This window comes from Oryx dammah, unplaced genomic scaffold (assembly GCF_014754425.2).
Source record: "Oryx dammah isolate SB20612 unplaced genomic scaffold, SCBI_Odam_1.1 HiC_scaffold_18, whole genome shotgun sequence".
NCBI classification, from domain to species: Eukaryota; Metazoa; Chordata; class Mammalia; order Artiodactyla; family Bovidae; genus Oryx; species Oryx dammah.
Window position 1 is genome coordinate 13,808,746 of NW_024070202.1, and position 22,801 is coordinate 13,831,546.

Below are 22,801 nucleotides of genomic sequence, written 5' to 3' on the forward strand. Positions count from 1 at the left end.
GCAACCTCTGTAGGTCTGTTTTCGTTTCATAGATATGTTCATTTGTGTCGTATTTTAGATTCCTGATATGAGTGATATCATATGGTATTTGTCCTTCTTTATCTGACTTACTATGATCATCTCTAGGTCCATCCGTGTTGCTGCAAATATCATTATTCTTTTAAGTGGCTAAGTGATATTCCATTGCATACGGATATAGATAGAGATATAGGTATCTATATATGTGCATGCCACATTTTCTTTATCCATTCATCTGTCAATGGACATTTAGTTGTTTCCAGTTTTCCTGCTGTAAATAGTGCTGCTGTGAACCCACGGGTGCATGTGTCTTTTCAAATTACAGTTTTGTCTCATATCCCCAGGAGCGGGATTGCTGGATCATACAGCAACTCTTTTTAGGTTTTTCGAGGAACTTCCATACTGTTCTCCATAATGGCTGTACCAATTTACATTCCTACCAGCAGTGTAAGAGGGTTCCCTTTTCTCCACACTCTCGCCAGCATTTATTATTTGTAGACTTTTAATATGGTGTGTATCTTGCAATTTAAGACTCTTTAAGAGACTCTTCAGTTATAGGTAAGGCTGGAATATACCTCAAAATTTTCACTAATCATTGTTTTTGAACTTCTTCCTTAACACAGGCCCTTTTCTCTTTTTTTTAATTTTTAATTTTTTTTTATTAAGTGAAAGATTCTTTGAAATCTATAGTGCTTCACGATTTTCAGAAGTTTCACACAGATGATTATATAGGATCCCATAATAACCCTCTTTTCTCCTACCTATTTATTACCCTCTCTCCACTGGTAACCATCTGTTTGTTCTCTGTACCTGTGAGTCTGCTTCTTTTTTGTTTTATTCACTAGTTTGTTGTATTTTTTAGATTCGACATGTAAGTGAGACAGTATTTGCCTTTCTCTGACTTACTTTCAGTTAGCTTAATTCTTATCTTTCATTTCTTTCATTTTACTCAAGATGATCCCAGTTCCTAATGAGCTTCGTGTTTAAAAAATGTATGCATGTTTCACATTTCTTGAGTTCAGAAGAATTTTCCCCGGGTTCCTGCATCTGTGTCTCTGAGTAGGAAGTCTTTCTTGTTCGTTAAAGCACTTGGGGGCACTCTCCCCTTTTCACAAGAGCTAATAACAGTTCACATAATTATGTAGGGGGATGGACACTCATTTAAGAATACCTGGTTGTACTGAAGTGGCATTTTTTATTTGGCTGCACAGTGACATTGTGTGGTCAGTCGCTCAGTCGTGTCCGACTCTTTGCGATCCCATGGACTGTAGCCCGCCAGGCTCCTCTGTCCATGGGATTCTCCAGGCAAGAATACTGGAGTGGGTAGTCACTCCTTTCTCCAGGGGATCTTCCCCACCCAGGGATCGAACCCACCTCTCCTGTGTCTCCTGCATTGGCAAATGAAGTCTTTACCGCTAGCGCCACCTGCCTGGTGTCAAGAGGAAAACAAAGCATTTCTTCCCAAAGCCGTGACAGTAAGTGCAGGACTTGTCATTAGTGACCCAGTTGGTTTCCAGCTGCTAGCTGACTCCCATGAAATGATTAATTGGTCTCAGTCAATTCTCAGCAGGAAGGAACCACCTCATGGTAAATAGCACCACCACTGGGCTAATTAGTTCTGTTGTCACCTGTCAAAACTGGTAGACTAGGCGTTGTTGAGTCAGGTGGTCGATCCCTACAGTGGAACTAGAAGTCCAACTGGAACGGGGTTGGAGAATCCACGCCAGAGCCATTTTAGGAGTGAGGAAGCCCCAAAGCCTTCTCTGACCTGTTAGGATGCGTGAGGTGTTCTCTGATCATGAGTCCCACAGCATGAAGTCAGAAGGTGGGAGATTGTGCATCCCAAAGAGAAAATGCACCTGCACTCACCTGACGCAAGGTTTCACAGTATGTTGACTTCTAAATCGGCCAAGCCACAGTTCAAATCTGGGCTATGCAGCTTACTCTTCATTTGATCTTAAGCTTATGACTTGACTTGCCTGAGTCAGCATTTTCTGATTTGGCGGGGGGGGGGGGGGAGGCAAAATTTCCCATCTAATAGGACTGATATAGACATGTAAACAGCATGTTTGGTACTTAGTAGATGCTCAGAAAATTTGGAATACCCCTACAAGTAAATAATCATGAATCATGTAATCCAGCGTGGCAGTGATAATGCTCATTGCTGATGTTGTTTAGTTGCTAAGTTGTGCCTGACTCTCTGTGACCCCACAGACTGTAGCCCACCAGGCTCCTCTTTCATAGAATTTCCCAGGCAGTAATACTGGAGTGATTGCCATTTCCTTCTTTGGGGATCTTCCAGACCCAGAGATCAAACCCACATCTCTTATGTCTTGTGCATTAGCAGGTATGTTCTTTACTGCTGAGCACCAGGGAAGCCTAATAATGTTCATTAGCGCCCCCTCCCATAATAAACAAGAAAACCCTTGGGTGTCCAGTGTCAGCTTGGAGCATGATGCGGAAAGGAACCTGGGACCTAAACCTTCACTAGCCCTCTTGTTGATTACGTTCTAAGAGCCTCCTTAGAAGGGAAGTGGAAGCAAGGAGAGATGAAAACATGAGCAAGTCAAACTGAAGGAAACTGAGCAATGACGCTTTGGCAGAAGAACTTTTATTGTGTCATATGTGTCTCAGTTGGCCAGATTATGCAAATAGGCGCATGACGCCATGCCTGGAAACATTCCAGGCATGGCCTACATCGGAGCAACAGGAGATTCATCCCACAGTGACTTTTGGCCCTACTCGACTAATTCATTGCTTTCAGGGTTTTCAAATTTCTCAGTGATGGAAAGAACAGACCTCCCAGCCTCTTCAGTTTCTGATCCAGTAGATCCAGCCTGGGACCCTGAAACCTGTGCTTTTAATTAACTCTCTAAATACTTATTCAGATAAGTTCAAGAACCGTTGATTTAAAACAGTACTGTTCACTTGACTGCACGTAGGGATTTCCTGTGGAATTTTAAAAAATCTTGATGCCTGCGTCTTACCCCCAGAAATTCTGAATGACTTGGTATCATATGTGACTTGAGCACTGGGGAATTTTAAAAAGGTCCTCAGATGATGCTAAGGTACAGGCAAGTTTGGAGTAACACCGACTTTGAAAATAGCTTGAGGGGTCCATGCACCTGCAAATGATGAATAACAATAATCAGATATGAAGTCACATCACAGATAAATAAGTCCTAGCTCAATTCAAAGTGTGAAATACAGTAACATTAAAAAAAAAAAATCCTATTGCCGCAAACTTGCTGGAAGCAGCGTGAAAATCATCCCGTTGCCCTAGAATTTTATTGTGTTCAGAAATTCTTGCACTGAAGGGACTGCTGAGTATGGTTTAGAGCCTGAATTCTCCTAAATCAGCAGGAGATTGTATCATATGTGTCTCAGTTGGAACATAGTGTGCGTGAATAATAATGTGGCATGAATCCAGTTGTGGCTTTTACTGTGGAGTTATCTCTGGTGCTAACAGTTGACTGTTTCCTCTTCCTCCTCTTCCTCATTACCCAATGTCAATAAACGGCAGAACTTGGAATTGCCATCAACAACAGGAGCTATAACCAAGCATGAAGATATGTTACACCACAGACAGTGTCCCAGGAAGGAGGGGAGGGTTGTCAGAATAAGGACCCCAGAGTTAAAGCATGTAACCAAAGTGCAGTAAAAACTTCTAGGAGATAGTTTCTCAACCTATATTGTCAAGGCAGGACCAAGCGTTATTATCAGAACTGTTTAGGAAAGAGTTGTCGAGCCAGAATGAAAACTCGGCTGGACCACTGGTTTTCTCTGGAAATGTTGGTTCAAATCACAAAGTAGTCATTTCTAACTCTCTATGGGGGCATATTGTTTATCGTCTTTAAACTGTATTACTTAATTGAAATCTTTTTCAATTAAGAGAATTAAAATGAAATTTAAATCTTTTTCAATTCTCTCTGGGAAGAGAGCCAAAGAAAATGCCCTGTTTCTAGGCAGGGCAAGAACTATCATGCTCCTACCATGAACTGAAAATGTGGCTTAGGATGGAACTTAACTTCAATTAGGATGGTTACTATAAAAATAAAACAAACAGAAAAGCAGAAAATAAGTATCAGTAAGGATGGAGAAATTGGAAGCTTTGTACATTACAGTTAAGAATGTAAAATGGTACAGCTACTATAGAAAACAGGATGACAGTTCCTCACAAAATTAAAACTTTTTTTTCGTCTAAATACTTTTTTATTACAATGTCCAAAAAACTGAGTATGCAGTTTAGGAGGCCTCAAGACCCCTTCCTCAACTGTAGGTATGTGCCATCTTAAGACCGTATGTTGGAAGTATAAAGGAGTTCAGATGTAAAGAGAAAAGAAAAGGCCATTTCTTCATAAATATTCTATGTCTCTTACTACCAATCGCATATCCTTTTGTAAACCCTGAAAAATTTTCCTTGTAAAGCAAATATTATATAGATATATAGGGGTGTGTGTGTGTGTGAAGTGTGTGTAAAGTGTGGCTCTCTCCCCTCCCCAAAGATCACCTGTTTTCCGTAATCATCTGCATTAGTGTCAACAAATGGCTGTAGGTACATATGACTTAGAAAATTAAATCCAGCAACCCATTGGAAGAGACCCTGATGCTGGGAAGGAGTGAAGGTATAAGAAGAGGGTGCTAGGAGATAAGATGGTAGATAGCATCACCGACTCAATGGACATGACTGTGAGCAAACCCTGGAAGATGCTGAAGGACAGGGAAGCCTGGTGTGCTGCAGACCATGGGGTCACAAAGAGTTGGACATGACTTAGTGACTGAACACACACATGATCCAGCAATTCCACTTATGTGTATATACCCGAAGGAATTGAAAGCAGTGTCTTGAAAAGATATTTGTACACCCATATTTATAGTACCATTTTCCACAATAGCCAAAAAAGTAGAAGCTACCCAAGGATCTATTGACAGATGAATGGAAAAACAAAGTGTGCTAGTTGCATATAATGAAACATTATTCAGACTTAAAAAAGAAAGAAATTTTGATATATGCCACAGTGTGGATGCACTAATACTTGTAATGTTACGTGGTTGTAATAACACCTTTAGGGCATATGCTAAGTTGAAATAAACTAATCACAAAAAGACAAATACCTGTATGATTCCATTTATATGAGATTCCTAGAATAGATTCAGAGAAAGTAGATCCTGATTGCAAAGGACTGAGAGAAGGGTGGGAATGGGGACCTCATGTTTAATAGACAGGAGTTTGAGTTTAGAAAGATGAAAATATTCTGGCGATGGATGATGGTGATGGCTACGTGACAGTGTGAATGTATTTAATGTCCCTGAATGATATACTTACAAATGGTTAATAAGTTTACATTATGTATCTTTCCCCACAGTTTTTAAAACTAAATAATTTTCCACTGTGCAAAAAAAAAAAAAAAGGTTTAGAGGATATACATGACTAATAGATAGCAGAGCAGGAAGTCAGCTCTGGAGACAGCCCTCCTTTTCCACCTCCAGGACCTCATGGGGAGCAGAAACTGAAGAAGCTCTTCATGAGGAAGAAAAGAGAATGATTATTTGAGGAAAGAGTGGTCAAAATAGTCCAGACAGTTGTCCTGAAAATAAGAAATACGGTTGTTAAAGCTCACAGGATTGGAACCATGTCAGCACATGGTTGGAAGGGTTGTTGTTGGAAGGGTTGTTATTGGAAGGGTTTTAATTATGGATTCAATTTTATTTTTAATTTTTATTTTCTTTTTAAATTATAGTCAATTTACAGTGTTCTTCCAACCTCAGCTGTACAGCAAAGTGACTCAGTTTTACAAGTATATACATTATTTTTAAAGTATTCTTTTCTGTTGTGGTTTGTACCAAGATATTGAATATAGTTCCCTGTGCTATACAGTGAGACCTTGTTGTTTATCCATTCTAAATGTCACAGTTTACATCTACCAACCCCAGACTCCCAGCCCATCCCTCCTCCTCTCTCTCCCTTTTCAACCACAAGTCTGTTCTCTGTGAATTTGTTTCTGTTTTGTAGACAGTTTCACTTGTGCCATAGTTTAGATTCTACACATAAGTGATATTTTTAAAAATTTCTAATTAAGTTTTTTAATTAAAAATTTAAAAAATTTAAAAGTGAGATGTAATTCATGCAACATAAAATTCACGATTGTACAGTATAAAATTCAATGTTGTATATTCAGAGTTGTGTAAGGATCACTACTGTCTAACTCCAGAATATTTTTATCACTCCCCCCCTCCCCCGCAAAATACACCCAGACCCATTAGTAGTCATTCCCATTCTCCCCTCATCCCCATTTCAAAGCACATACTAAGCTACCTTCTGCCTCTATGGATTTGCCTATTCTGGACATTTCATATGGAAGAATCATACAACATGTGACCTTTGGTGAGTTCCTTCACTTAGCGTCTTTTTAAGGTTCGTCCATGTTATACCACGTATCAGTACTTCTTCATGTTTATTGAATAATATTGTGTTTATAGATTCACCACATGTTGTTTATATATTCCTCAATTGGTGGGCATTTGGGTTGTTTCCCCTTTTTGGCTATTATCGATAATGCTGTGATGAGCATTTGTATACAATCTGAGTACTTATGTGTTTTCAGTTATCTTGGGTATAAACCTAGGCGTGGAATGGCTGGGTCAGATGTTAACTCTACGTTTATTGGTTTCAGGAACTGCCAAACTGTTTCCCTCATTTTACATTCCCACCAGCATTGTCTTGGGTGTTGCAGTTTCTCCATAGCCTCACCAGGAATTACCATTTTCCTTTGTTTGTTTGTTTTTTCCCCTAGATTTATTGAGGTATAATTGACATGTAAACATTTAAAAATTATAGCTATCCTAGTGGGTGTGAAGTGGCATCTCACTGTGGTTTGCACACTCACTTTTGTGTACTCAGCACACAGCCTAGGTCTAGGGACACACAGTACTGAGAGGCACAAAAATTCCAAGGGATTCAAAGAAAAGTCATTGGAATATTGTTGTTGTGCAGTCACTCACCCCACGGACTGCAGCACGTCAGGCTTCCTTATCCTTCACTGTCTCCCAGAGTTTACCCAAACTCATGTCCATTGAGTCGGTGATGCCATCCAACCATCTCATCCTCTGTCGCCCCCTTCTCCTCCTGCCCTCAATCTTTTCCAGCATCAGGGTCTTTTCCAATGAATCAGCTCTTCACATCAGGTGGCCAAAGTATTGGAGCTTAAGCACCAGTCCTTCCAATGAATATTCAGGACTGATCTCCTTTAGGATTGATTGGAATGAATGGTTTCTAATCTCCCAGAAATCAGATTTTAGAATCAGCTGCTTTTCTTTCTTAAAAAAAAAAAAATACAAACTGAGTCAGGAAGTAGCAAGCAAGCTAATTCAACACTTGCTCCCGGATACCCCATTACTAATGGGGTGATGACTTTCAGTAGGTGGTTCCTTTTAGAGTTGAGAAGAATGACGTGTATGCTGTAGGACAGCGACTTAGGCGTAGGAAAAGAGAGCTCTGAAGAAAGAAAGACCCTTTCCCTTCGTCTCAAAGTTACATGCCCAACTCATGACTCATGTCTTGATTTTTCCACCATCACACCTTCTCTGTTGTCAGATGCCCGGTGCTGCATGATTGCCTGGAAGAGGTGTTTTCGACAGCAGTGATCTCCGATTACATTTGTTTCCATTAACAAGAGAAATATCTTTGAGGGTTTCTTAGGTACTTTCAGAAACAGAGACTAGCTCAGGAGTAGCCAGAAACATCTGATCTGTCTGCCTCACAAGCCTCTGACAGCTAAGCATTTGCTTTTAGACGAGTGAAATGTCAGTCGCCATTAAACAGCATATGGCAACAATATGGCCATTCCCTCTCCGGGACCAGCTTCTCCCCAGAAGAGATGGTACTTGAAATAAGAGATGCTTTTCAAGACAGGGCCCCGGCCCCCTCCTGCCCAGGCACGGGAGTGGGCCGAGTGCTACACACGAAAGGACCCAGGCAACCAGATCACATGTGAAGCCACGGGGCCCCCCACCCAACCAGTGGTGACCAAAGGCTGTTTGCCCTGGGCATCTCGGTCTGTGGTTAAGAGAAAGTGCCATCCTTAAGCTGGCCTGGATTAACTCTGTGAAATAGAAAACAGCCCCCACAGCCACTTAGGGGTTGGGGCCAACTGGAATTGAATGCACTTGGTGTGCAGTGTGAGGAGGGAGGTGTGGTAAATGGAGCCCCTACTCCACTCCTCTCTGGGCAGTTCCCTTGGTGAATGGGGTAAAATAGGATGCTTTGTCTCTGAACAGAAGACGAGGGTGTGGAACCCTGCTGTAGTGGGTCAGCTCACGTGCAAGTGGCCATGTGGCGATACGAAGAGGGCTGCCTTTGCACCAGGCGGCCTGTGCAAGATTAGAAAATAAACAGGCTCCTCAGGAGCCTCTGGATGACCACATCTGTGGAGGATACCAGAAATTGTCCATAGAGATAGCCTGACCCTCATAGTCCTAAAATCTGGTTTGTCTTTGTTTGGGGGAACTATGGCATGTAAATAGTCAAAATGAGATGCTCAACCTGTTGGAAATAGTGGTTCCTCGTGTAATGATGTCTCTATGTTACTTGTATTGGAATACAGTCAGTCAGGCTTACCAGTTTTACATGAAGCTTTTAACATGTGAGCATGTGCGTGCTAGGTTGCTTCGGTCGTGTCTGACTCTTTGTGACCCCATGGACTGTAGCCTGCCAGGCTCCTCTGCCCATGGGGATTCTCCAGGCAAGAGTACTGGAGTGGGTTGCCATGCCGTCCGTCAGGGGGTCTTCCTGACTTGGGTCGAACCTGCGACTCTTAATGTCTCTTGCACTGGCAAGCAGATTCTTTACCACTAGCTTTACCACTACCACTAACTTTACCACCTAGGAGCTTACATTTCTGGGACCCCGATTTGACCATTAAATTGGCCACATCAGTGAAATTACTAGCCTTGTAAAAATAAGAATTCAACTGTAGTGTTGGGAAAACTTTTATTAGATGGTTAGCAATTGTCCCCAAATTGGCATCATCTTTATCATTATTTTTCCACTTATGTAAACTCCTTGATTTGAATGTTTAAAGGCTGTATGTTATTTCTTAAAATAATTCCAAGGCTCTAATATTTTAAAGAATAAAATGAAATAAGTAAAAAGTTAGAAACTGCAAAAATATCTATATAGATATGTATTCTTATAGAGCCAAGAATACCAAGGTTAGGGAAGCTTCTTGTTTCCAATGTGTTTGTCAAAATTGTAATAATCATATAGTGCTTTATTATGACACTGAATAAGTGAATGGATACAAATTTTAAATGCCTAGGAAAGTGATGAAATTTTTAAAATAGCATTAATGTTATTGATGTTTTTCATAGACTATGTCTTCAGGAAATGTACTGTTAAAAATGAGAACAACAAAAAGCCACGTGTTTTAGTAGCGTCAATCACTTTTTCTGGAATGCTTTTTAACTCTTTACCCAGTAGATGTAACTGACAGGAAGATATCATCCTTTGCTCTTTATGCTGACAGTCAATAAATTGCATGACAGTTGGCAACAACTGCTAGCTGTAAGAACAGCACAAGGTTGCAGGCATTTTTCTAAGACATTGTTTGGGGTTTAATGCAGACTTTGCAGATTAGAAGAGGAGCTGTCTCTATGAGGGCTGTAACTGGGGGACTCTTTTCCCTTGTTACTAAAGGAACCTAAACATTAGGATGAAAAATAAAAAATTCAGTCAGTCAACCAAATGTTTGCTACCATTATGTCAAACATCAGGCTACTTTGAAACATCACAAGAAATGACTGAATTCTAAACTTCACATCCAGATAATTGTGATCATATTGCCTTAGAGTTTCCATATGAATGTCAAACGTGGCACACCCTGGAGGTCTCCTTTTAGCATTTATACATAATCTGTAATGGGCCTCTCTGGTGGCTCAGTGGTAAAGAACCCGCCTTTAGGAGATGTGGGTTTGATCCCTGGGTCATCCTTTGCTTTTTATGCTGACAGTCAATAAATTTAGGAAGATGCTTGGAGAAGGAAATGACAGTCCACTCCAGTATTCCTGCCTGGGAAATCCAGTGGACAGAGAGGAGCCTGGTGGACTACAGTCCATGGGGCGGTGAAAGAGTTGGACACAACTGAGCAACTAAGCAACAACAACATAGTCTATAATGCATAGAATATTTTCCATAGTTAACATACTAAGCTCAAAAATTAAGTGAAATTGATGAATCACATAACTACTCCATCATTTCAAATCTTCCAAATAAAAAATGAAAAGTATGTCTACTCATTTTTCCTCATGGAGGTATTGTAAAGATTCAGTTCAGCTCAGTTCAGTTGCTCAGTTGTGTCAGACACTTTGCGACCCCATGGACTGCAGCACGCCAGGCCTCCCTGTCCATCACCAACTCCCAGAGACTACCCAAACTCGTGTCCATTGAGTCGGTGATACCATGCAACCATCTCATCCTCTGTTGTCCCCTTCTCCTCCTGCCCTCAATCTTTCCCAGCATCAGGGTCTTTTCAAATGAGTCAGCTCTTCGTATCAGGTGGCCAAAGTATTGGAGTTTCAGCTTCAACATCAGTCCTTCCAATGAACAGCCAGGACTGATCTCCTTTAGGATGGACTGGTTGGATCTCCTTCCAGTCCAAGAGACTCTCAAGAGTCTTCTCCAAAACCATAATTCAAAAGAATCAATTCTTCAGTGCTCAGCTTTCTTTATAGTCCAACTCTCACATCCATACATGACCACTGGATAAACCATAGCCTTGAGTAGACAGACCTTTGTTGGCAAAGTAATGTCTCTGCTTTTCAATTTGCTGTCTAGGTTGGTCATAACTTTCCTCCCAAGGAGTAAGCATCTTTTAATTTCATGGCTGAAGTCACCATCTGATTTTGAAGCCCCAAAAAATAAAGTCAGCCACTGTTTCCACTGTTTCCCCATCTATTTCCCATGAAGTGATGGGACCGGATATCATGATCTTAGTTTTCTGAATGTTGAGCTTTAAGCCAACTTTTTTGCTCTCCTCTTTCACTTTCATCAAGAAGCTCTTTAGTTCTTCTTCACTTTCTGCCATAAGGGCGGTGTCAATCTGCACATCTGAGGTTATCAATGTTTCTCCCGGCAGTCTTGATTCCAGCTTGTGCTTCATCCAGCCCAGCGTTTCTCATGATATACTCTGCATCTAAGTTAAATAAGCAGGGTGACAATATACAGCCTTGATGTACTCCTTTTCCTATTTGGAACCAGTCTGTTGTTCCATGTCCAGTTCTAACTGTTGCTTCCTGACCTGCATACAGATTTCTCAAGAGGCAGGTCAAGTGGTCTGGTATTCCCATCTCTCTCAGAATTTTCCACAGTTTATTGTGATCCACACAGTCAAAGGATTTGGCATAGTCAATAAAGCAGAAATAGATGTTTTTCTGGAACTCTCTTGCTTTTTCCATGATCCAACGGATGTTGGCAATTTGATCTCTGGTTCCTCTGCCTTTTCTAAAACCAGCTTTAACATGTGGAAGTTCATGGTTTACATATTGCTGAAGGCTGGCTTGGAGAATTTTGAGGATTACTTTACTAGTGTGTGAGATGAGTGCAATTGTGCAGTAGTTTGAGCATTCTTTGGCATTGCCTTTCTTTGGGATGGGAATGAAAACTGATCTTTTCCAGTCCTGTGGCCACCACTGACTTTTCCAAATTTGCTGGCATATTGAGTGCAGCACTTTCACAGCATCATCTTTCAGGATTTGAAATAGCTCAACTGGAAATCCATCACCTCCACCAGCTTTGTTCGTAGTGATGCTTTCTAAGGCCCACTTGACTTCACATTGCAGGATGTCTGGCTCTAGGTGAGTGATCACACCATTGTGATTTTCTGGGTTGTGAAGATCTTTTTTGTACAGTTTTTCTGTGTATTCTTGCCACCTCTTCTTAATATCTTCTGCTTCTGTTAGGTCCATACCATTTCTGTCCTTTATTGAGCCCATCTTGTTGGTTTACAGCAAAACAAAGTAGACTCTAATGGCAGAACTCTGATGCTCCAAAGTATTGTTATTTTTTTTACGTTGATTTGACTTATTTTATTTTATTTTATTTTTTTTTGATTTGACTTATTTTAAAAACCGAAGTATAATTGGCTTACAGTGTTGTGTTAGTTTTTGGTGTACAGCAAGTGATTCAGTTATACATGAATATATGTGTGCGTGATCAGTCGTGTCCGACTCTTTGTGACCCCATGGACTGTAGCCCACCAGGCTCTTCTGTCCATGGGATTCCCCAGGCAAGAAAACTGGGGTGGGTTGCCATTTCCTACCCCAGGGGATCTTCCCCACCCAGGGATTGAACCTGCATCTCTTCTGTTCCCTGCACTGGCAGGCAGATTCTTTACCACTGAGCCACCTGGGAAGCCCACATGTATATTTATGCCTTTCATATTCTTTTCCATTATGATTTATGACAGGATATTGAATATAGTTCCCTGGGCTATAGAGTAGGACTTTGTTGTTTATTTTACATATAGTAGTTTGTATCTGCTAATGCCAAACTCCTTATTTATGTCTCTCTCCACCCCTTCCCCCTTTGGTAACCATACGTTTGTTTTCTGTGTCTGTGAGTCTGTTTCTGTTTCATAATAATTTGCCTTTTTATCAAATGTCAAGGGTATTCTGAATTGGAGATGGGTGGCTTTTGTGACATTTACAGGCTTTTTGAAATGTGATGGAGTTAGGACTTAGTGAGCACTGTGTGTTAATGAATGAAGAGTGGACACAATAATGAATGGAGAGGTAGGGCTTAGAGTTCTCATCCTGTGGGGTTGCATTCTGGTTGATCACCACCTATGTGTTTCTGTTTTGTAAAAATATCTGTACTGTTTATTTTTCTCTAGTTTAGTCTCTTAACAAACTGCAAGGTTTGGAGCAGTATTTGCTGGGATTTAAGTGAAACATGGAAGCAATCAAGTGGTTTAATTCTGGATTTTTCAAATTTAATGACATTCCTTTATCTGTATTGATGGGAGCTTTAGTAAATTCAATTGTTGATACCACCTGGATAATTTTAAGTCTTTCTGAAGTTTTAAACAAAATGTCTCCAACATAGCTCAGGCAACATAAGAATTTCATCAATTGAAAACTAAGAATCATTTTGGTGGGATGTGTAAAACAAGAAGCTGACCAGCATTATTTTCTTTTTCTTTAATTCAGTACCATTATTGAGAGTTATTCTTGAACTTTATGAAAACCAGATTGGGGCACCGGCATGTTCTCCATCGACCTGCGTTCAAGAAATTGGAACCGAAAATCATTCAAACCGGGAAAACGTGACATTGAAAAATAGTCTACATTCTTCTACTTCAGAGACTCTGAGACTCTTTCTAAGCCTTCGGCTGATAGTAGATCTGATATATTTTTTTAATGGACAGTGAGCTTCTCAGTCAGAAAGAGGTCGTCATTTCTTTTTCAGCCATTTCTTCACTTTACTGGCTTATCTGGCACAACCATTGGTCCTCTCTGTCTCTCTCTCTCTCTTTTTTTGTGTGTGCAGAAAGCTGTGACTTCTCACTGTTGCCCACAGAAAACAATCCAAACAGTACCTGCCATTCAAGCTTCTCTCTTGCCTGACCCCTCGGCCACATTCCCCACTCCCCACATCTTCCACACAGGCTCCTGCTCAGCCAAACCAGACTGGCTGTTCCCTGGCCTCGCTGCCTCCGGTCTTCTCCATTACCCCATCTCTCACGGGTTGCTGTTGCTTTTCCTCTCTACTTGCTGAACATTCCATATTTACATCAAAAGTGATACATTCCCTTTCATGAGGTCTTTCTAACTCTCCCACCCTTCCCACTCGCCTCTTTTTGCCCCCACTCCTAGCTAAAGCAAGCCTTCCTCACCACTCCCATCAAACCCACACACATGTACGTATGATCTGTTTACGCCCCTGTTGCCTTCAGGACTGTAGCTTGCGTATGCAAGTCGTGACCTGCATAAGCATCTCAAACCCAAGGGACAGTGAGGACGAAAATCCACCTTCCTCTCCAGTTGCCAAGGCACGTACCTACCCACATGACCACATAGTACAGAGAATCACCTTTTTTTTAACTCCATACAAAGGCATGGACTAACATGGAGGCCCCGGCAGCAGTAGGCTCCTCACACACGGGCTTTTTAATTCCCTTTCCTAGGGCACAGGTTTGTCAAGGGCAGTGACTCCCTTTGTATTCCCATCATGCTGGTTCAGTGCCTCCCTTACAGATGAACATCCATTGAGTTTAGTTGAAAGGATGAAATGTGTTTATTAAAAACAAGCCCTTGTGTGTGTAAATGCAACCGTGTAAAGCAAAACAGGAATCCTTATGGACTTCTCTGCAAATGTGGCACAGCCAAGTTGTCTGATTTTCAAATGTCTCATGGCTCTGTCTCAGCTAAGTAATTTCCTATAAAATGTAGTGCCCAGTAGTCTTTTGTGGCACTTTAGAAACCACATTTGTGATGCTCTGACAGGCCATGGCAGAGTTAGATGAAAATCCATTTTTGGCTGTTTGTTAAAATAGGCAAAGAATAACATTAAGAATTGTCTGAAGTGGGCAGGATGAAGGTCAGGAGAATACCCATGGGAGTTGAGGGAATTTGGGGAGGAACCAGTTGGATCAGTCTGAGGTCAGTTCACTTCCTAGAAGTCTACATTAAGCCAAAAAAAAAAAAAAAGAACCCCGTCTCAAAGTCCTCAAAGGCTTGCCAGCGCTGTACAGTGATGAGGACATGCCCCCAAAGTAAAGAACTGCTTTGTGAAGACTTCAGTGGAGAATTAATATTCATTCTGATGCTGTTGTATTAATAAATGGGAAATTTCCACAAACCAAGCTTTACAGACCACAGAGCGGTGATGTACATGAGATGGGTGGCGCCTATTTGATGACATGGCCAGAACTTCAGATTTCAAGCTTCAAGGAGTAAACATTGGTCAACCTCTCCCGGGAAAGTCTGTGTCTGTTACGTGATGTTCTACTCACTCTGTGCTGAACAGTTGCTTTGTGATTTCCAGGAGGTGCCGAGTTAATGTGACTAGCGGTTTCCTCTTCAGAATAAAATAAGCCTCCTGAGACCATTTCACAGCGTATCTTTCTCCACTTTCCCTCCACAGTCCTCCGTGATGTCTGTCTGCTTTGCTCGTTTCCACCCCAACTTGGTGGTTGGGGGGACTTACTCGGGCCAGATCGTCCTGTGGGATAATCGCAGTCATCGGAGGACGCCTGTCCAGCGGACGCCCTTGTCTGCGGCTGCACACACGGTACGTCCAGTTCTCATCACATCCCAATCAGCCATCCCAGCCCTGAAAGAGGGCGTAACTGACAGAGGTACTTTTGTTGTTAGTGACTCCAACCTGGAAGTATCTGATTTATAGTGATCACATTCTGACTAAAGGAAAGCCTAGTGGACAGTAGATGGAGGAAGCCCTAGGTTTAGAGGCATCGTTTAGTAATCTACAAGTTTGAACACACAGTGGAGAAGGAGATGGCACCCCACTCCAGTATTCCTGCCTGGAGAATCTCATGGACGGAGGAGCCTGGTGGGCTACAGTCCATGGGGTCGCCAAGAGTTGGACACGACTGAGCAACTAACTTTCACTTTTTTAACACACAGAAAGGATCTCTTCGGGGGTCCCCAAAGCAACCAGGGAGGATAGCTTAAAACTGAAAAAGGACAGAGAAAGGAAGAGGCCTCTGTGGAACTGTTTTTCCAAAGAAACTCTTCACATGTATATTATAAGGTGGAAACCCATATTTTCTTTTTTTTTTAAGTTATTTATTTTTAATAGAAGGATAATTGCTTCACAGTGTGGTGTTGGTTTCTGCAGTACATCAGCATGTATCGGCCACAGGTATATCTGTCCCCTCCCTCTTGAACCTCCTTCCCTCCTCCCAGCCCATCCCACCCCTCTAGGTTGTCACAGAGCCCTGGTTCGAGCTTCCTGAGTCATATAGCAGATTCTCACTATATGTTTCATATGGTAGTGTATATGTTTCCATCCTACTCTCTCCATATTTTCAAACAGACCATGAAGAGTAAGCATTTTCTCTTTAGAGATGGCATATGGGACTTTGGCCAACAGGCTGTTTCCATTTGTGCTTCAGGGAGTGCTATGGCTTTAAATTCTGGAATGCACAGTGTAAGTCTCAACAGTAACGTCTACAGTGACAATATAATCCATAGGGTTAAAAGTCAACATCTCAAAACCATTACCCATAATTTAGCAGAAGAGGTTCAGTGTAGTGTTCGCAAGACAACTACTCTGCCATTTCCTTTAAGAGAATGACAGGTGTGTTTAGCAATTGTCAGGAGCAATGAGAAGATAGGCATGTCTCCATCAATCTCTTCTACCCTGACATTCAGGGGAACTGATGTCCTTTCTCCGAAAAGCCCAAATTATGCCCAAGGATACAGCTCTACTATTGTTTCAATTTCCTTAATGTGGTTGCCTCATTTGTTTCATCTGCTGGCCTTAAAACCATCTAGCTTTGAAAAAGGACTGCCAGTTGCTTTAGCTGAGACCACGAAGAGGAAAATTCTCCCTCTCTTGCAAGATCGACGATGGGAAATGACAAATACCGAGTCAGCCTTAATTCTGATTGACTCGGACCTAAGACACAGGCAGGTGAAACTAGTTCTTGGGAATCTTAGAAAATTGCTCTTGCCTACCCCACTTGTTCAAACTAATAACAGAAAATTGTGACGCAGGAGGAGACAGGCTTGATGCAGGTGTTTGCTCAAGAAGCATGAAGCCACTTCTTGGCTCAGTGTGCCTATCTGGTGTGTTTGTGAGCATACCTTCTGAAATTTCAAGAAGTCATAAATCCAACTATTAGAACATTCAGCACGAAGCTTTTGGGGAGAATCCAAATGCAGGGCTCTTCCAAAGTGTTCATCTGTCTTTTTCAAGCAACTTATGATGTGATCATCACAACAAAAATGCTATTATCAAACAGTGACATTATCTCTGTTATCACACAGTTACTTCTGTTAGAAAAGAACAACTCTTTTCTCTTTTGCTGTGTTCTGCTGAATCCACGGCTCAAAGGGCTCGGTTCATTTTGTGACTGTCTTTCAACCTCCACTAATGCCTGGCAGATTGGTACCAGGATCAAAAGTGGTTAAGGAAAAAGAGGCCCACCACAGATTACTAACTAATTTCCTTTCACACCCACCACACATATGCATTTGGGACAACAGGAAATCCTAATTAAAGCAAAAGCCTTCTGCCACACAGCAAGTTTATTCCTAAAATAAATAAAAACAATCTGGCCCCTATACTGGAAAAATGAGCTGCACTGTTGCTCTTTTCTTTCCATTGGGTAGAGTGATGCACGTGTGTGTCTGTCTGTCTGTCTGTGTATAAGTAGGAATGCCCATGTGCCTGCTTCTGTTCTAGTTTTCTGTTTTTTTTTTTTTTTTTGCATCTCTCTCTTTTCTTTTAAGCTGAGCTTTATTACTCTTGAAAGCACAGGCCAGTAGTAGTGATTAAAGCCAGGGAGGGGCTCCCACACACATTCCTTCTCAGGGCATTTGCTCTATACCTCCTTCTGGAAGCTTTCTTTTCCTACTACACCCACCCTTAGGGGTCCTGACCCATTAGGGTTCTGGTGATTTGTGTTGATGCTCCATGGTTAAAAGAAACCCCTGCGGGACTCTTCCTGAAAAACACTAGGCGGACTGGGGGCTTGTAACAATGTTTGGAGCTTGCTTTCTCATTCTCAGTATTACCGTCTGCCATTTTCAAGCTAGAATCTGTCTCATCCATTCTTTCATTTGTTTGCACGTAGAGCTCAGAATGCCACAAGACTCACCCTTGAGTTTCATACACCAGAGACTTGGGAGAAAGCATTGTCCACAACCAGTCAGTCCTCTCGATAGTCAGAGACCTGATCAGGAGAATATTCCACTTCACATCTCTGCTGTGCTTTCCACTATCCAGACCCACTGCGGCTGATTCCTTTGAAGGTTTATGTAGGAAGACAGTGTGAAAAACACACAGGGATTTGGTTGACTCTCTATCCAGCATGGGTAAACGAGGTGATGCAATTTCTGAAAAAGCAAGTGTAAATCTTAGTAGACATTTGTACAGGCATACTTTTATCACATGAGGAGTGACAGCTCAGTGCTCCCATTTTCTATATCCTGTGAGTCAGAGTGTAGGTAGACAGTTGTGTTTCGTTCTCAGAACTTCACTGGCAGGAGAACTCACACAAAATATAGCAAAACAGAAGAGAGTGACCAGGATGGGGAGGGTATTGAAGACCAGATACTCAGACCAGTTGAAGGAACTGGTGATGATTAGTCTGAGAAAGACAAGACTGGGGTAGGGGGATGGTGGGGGAAAAAGGGGAGTTATACAAGAACAATCCCTTAGTATTATGTTGGACTTGATGAATATAATGTCAGAAGACGCTTCACTAAAGATACGTCCTTGAGATTTCTTTATTCCCATTGGTAGAAGGCAGGATCGCCCAAGAACTAGTGCTGAAATTGGCTAAGAAAGGTGTTTCAGCAGAGTTTGGATCACGTCTTGGGAGAGGCAGATGAATAGCTGCACTTGATGATTATTACAGTTCCTTCTGACCAGGAGTTTATATGATAATAATAGTTGGGGAACCATCCTTCATATGATATCAACTTTCCAATATTAGAGATTGTTTCATCGTTTTTTGGGCTAGGACTTATGGACACTAACTCATCAAGAGAAAGACTGTCAGCTGTTTGCACAGAGAAGCATCAGCTAAGTTGTGGTTTGGCCACTGAAGGCTAAGCTGCCTGAAATCTAACCCAAATTACTGCTAGGTTCTGCTTATGCTAACCTTCCATTTAGTATTTAATGTGCAGCTGCAAATGATTTGAGCCTACCAAGTAGAATAACCTTCTTGAGTTATGACAAAAGGTTAGAGCATGTTGCTTATGGTTTCTGGGATGTTTAAGTGACCTTTCTCAAGGCCCTGGCCAAGTGTAAGCCTCCATCCTACCCTAGCAATAATTTGAAAAAAAAAAAAAAAAACCAACTATCATTACCCTATCCTAGATGTTGTACAAAAGATAACCTAATTTTATCTCACTAGGTTCCTTGTACCAATAATTTCCACCACCAGTATCTCTCCTTCAAATCAAAAGAGGCTGATGAATATTAACCACTTTTTATAAAGAATGTCAACAAATGTTTGGCGCTGTGGCTGTGATGCGCTAAACTTGAGATTTAGTAACACTCCTTCCAAAAGTCAATCATTCTACCCTTCTGAGGACTGTCCGTTTCCATCACTCATGGTGAGCTTAAAAGCCAGACTCCATGCTGGAGCCGCGTGTAGGTCTCACACATTCACCTGTGTTCCTTTTGTCCCATCAGTCCTCACTGGCTCCTGCTTGCTTCAGCTCCATTGCACTGCCTCTGACTGAGCAAGGTGAAGCTTTCTAAGTATTTCCACTACTCCGTGGTGCTGCCAGAGCTTTGAAAAATAAATCAGGTTCCAGTCAAAAGTGGCCAGTGACCCGAGGCTTCCATTATTGTAGGATTATGTCACTCTTTAATCCCTGTTTCAGAGTAGTGTGTTAGACACTCAGATGTAAGCATTTCCTCTTGGATTGGTATCTGATCCTCCATGTTTATGTTTCCGCAGCATCCCGTGTACTGTGTAAATGTTGTTGGGACCCAAAATGCTCATAACCTCATCACCGTCTCTACCGATGGCAAAATGTGTTCCTGGAGCCTGGACATGCTCTCCACTCCACAGGTGGGTTTGTTTTCCCCTACACATAAGGGCATCCTGGTTAAAAGAGATACCTCCCTAATGGAATGGAGTTCCTAAAAGCCAAACCCTCACATCCTATAGGAGCTCAAATCAGTGGGTGCACTTGAAAGAGTGGGGCCTTTTTCGGCAGCCTTCTCTGGAAGCCAAAACCCATTTCCTTTACCGCACATCATGTAATTACTGTAATACGTTAATCCTGAGGTCAGTTTCAAGTGAAAATGAAATAATCCATTTTAAAGCATAGTAATTATGGAAGTTGGCTGCAGTAGGAATCCTGCTTACCCTACAGCATTGTTAAACAAATGCAGAGCGATACCTGATGGGTGCTTGCCTTGGAGAAAAAGGTATCCCAGCGAAACAGAAATCCAAGCCCTTGCTCACATCTGTAGCCTAGACAACCACCGCGTGTGTTTGAAGACTTTGTCCAGCCATCTGTTTTCTCCTCTGGAATGTTTGTCAGGGTGGCTCCTGCCATTTCTTGCTCAACAAGCGAGAAGTTGAAAATGAAAAAGTTCCAAGGTCTCCAAACTGCTCTTGATGACAGTAATGGGAGCGAAATGAAGGAGCAGAAGTGGAAGAGACCATGGGGGAGACAACTCAGCACAACTTTCAGAATATACGTGTGTACACGCACACTGAAGACACATATACACACGCAAACACCCAAATAGCCACGTCTTTCCACTTTCCTTTGTGGGGGAATAAAGTACTTCACTGTCCACCAGCTAAAAACAGAGCAGGGTTTCCTGTTGTAGCCATTGACAATGTGAGGAAACATCAAGAAAATTGTATAAGATAACTAGGAGATAATTCTCAATTTTAACATTCCTTTCCCCTTTCCTGAACTAACAATGCTAGAATGTCTCCATCAGAAGTTTAAAAGATACGGGAAATTTCAGGAGATGTAAGGAAATGTGGAAACCAAGAAGAACCTCCCCAAAGTCACCACAAAAAAGAGATGTAGAGAATAGTAAAACAAAAGTTCTTTTTATCATTTTAGTGTGGGGGGAAGAGCTCATTTAAGCTCCTCTGCTTTTGCTGATCTTTAACATTTATACAAGTTTAGGGAGTTGTGTGTGGGTATTTTACAGCTTTGTCTTAAATTTCTCAGCAATATGTTGTTTTCTTTTAAAAACCCTGGAGATTACAAGCAGATACGAGTAAACCCTCTAATTAGGAATTTTTAATTGTCCATTTTGATGATTAGGGGTGGGTGGGGGTGTGTGTGTGTGTGTGTGTTTAGGTTACAGCCCCTCGCAGGGGGAGCTGCAGGGTCATTTTCATTAGTTTTAGGGTGCCCACAGACGCCTGTCTCTGGCCAGAGGTGGAAGCATTTCGGTGGTATGGCTGTGGATGGCAGGCAGACAAGGGAGCAGAAGACATTTGCCCTGCTCCCTCTCTGTCCCAAGTGGGTGCCTACGAGGCCGTGCCCTCCCTCTGCTAATTTTGGCAATGGCATGGTTTGTGTTTCTGCTGTCACAGAGGCACTCCCAGCATCTGGGTCTCGCAGAGGGTGAGCTTGTCACATGACCAGGTGGTCTGAGTGTTCCAGACTGCCAGCATGTGCTTCCGATTTATAGACTCCATGGCCGCGATGCCTCAGTTTATTTGTTTGCATAGAAGAGACTAAACTTCCAAATATAATGACATGGTCCCTCAGAAAATTTTTTTTTAATTACTTTAGGTGTACCAAGCAGGCTTTTGGGTGTAAATAACCAGAAGTATTCAAGAATGTTAGTTACATCTAACTACTCTGCACTGTCCTTAAACTCAGTTCAGCAGAATGTCTTTTAAAATACACTGGAATTCTCAATTCTGAAAATCATTTTAGATAAAATAAAGACCCTCATTACTATTTTAAAAACCAACTTAAACATTGTTTTTTGCAGACTTAACCGCCTACACACCCAATGTCTGCCCTTCATGAATTCGAGTCCCTATTGAAATCTGGTTCTTATGACCTGAGTGACAACTCTCTGGATTTAGCCCACGGAGGACACACACTCCTGCTTTGACAAATGTGCTCCATACATCTGATATTAATACATGTGTATTCTCACGAACAATTGATTTTGAAAATGTTTGTAAATACAAGGGTATTGTGTGTTTTATTAAAGCCTGGGGCTGACAAGTGTAACCATTACAGTATTATCTTTAGTTTCTGCACCATTAGTTTCAAAATTCTCACCTGTCATCTCTGCCTGACTTCAGAAGCAACAGCACATGCTGATGAAATCCAGCCGCTGAAACCAGAGATACACAGAAGCTTGAATGTCAGGGGCAGTAAAGCGTGGTTTCTGGCACAGCCGGGGTCTTTTGTAACGCTGTGTGAAAAGCAAACAGACGATTTAGTCAAATGATTTTTCCGTGCTATCTTTGGCATGGCAAGGAGTTGACAGAGGAAATGTAACCACGCCGTGTTTTGGTAGGAGAGCATGGAGCTGGTATACAATAAGTCCAAGCCTGTGGCCGTTACTGGAATGGCTTTCCCAACGGGAGATGTCAATAACTTCGTGGTTGGCAGCGAGGAGGGTACAGTCTACACGGCCTGTCGTCATGGAAGGTGAGTTTCTGTTTTTTTACCCATGACGTGTTCTTCATTTCCGAAAGTCTGTTATCGCTTGCTGGATTGTAACACCTTGCATTATGAGAAAAGCATTTCTGAAGAAATGCAAATCACAGCTTCATGTCTTCACTGTTTTATAGCATCCGTCTGCTCTGGTCATTAGCCATTTGTAAGCCTTTGATGGTTCACATTGCCTGGAGGAAAAAAGCCCAAACTTTTTAGCATATCAGAGACGATTCTTGACTGCCCTTACCGCATGCCCCTCCCCAGCTTCAGCCTTCAGGCTCCAGCCACGCACCCATCTCCACATTGCTGATCCCACTACATATCTGTGAGTTTGTACATCCAGTTTCTCCTGCTGCATCTGGTATTTCTCTCTTCTCGGCCTGATCAACCTCCCCTGCCCTTATCCTTCAAAAGCCAGCACAAC

At 41.9% G+C, this 22,801-nt stretch overlaps 1 protein-coding gene across 3 annotated transcripts in view; it reads left to right on the top strand.

Annotated features, from left to right (window-relative positions):
- Positions 1-22,801, top strand: part of DYNC1I1 (dynein cytoplasmic 1 intermediate chain 1) — a 402,011-nt gene that overhangs the window by 300,835 nt on the left and 78,375 nt on the right. For all 3 annotated transcript variants that reach the window (XM_040260479.1, XM_040260481.1, XM_040260482.1), the window contains 3 exons: positions 15,158-15,304; positions 19,674-19,787; positions 22,235-22,368. In XM_040260479.1, coding sequence (XP_040116413.1) covers positions 15,158-15,304; positions 19,674-19,787; positions 22,235-22,368 — 395 coding nt within the window. The remainder of the gene's footprint in view (positions 1-15,157; positions 15,305-19,673; positions 19,788-22,234; positions 22,369-22,801) is intronic.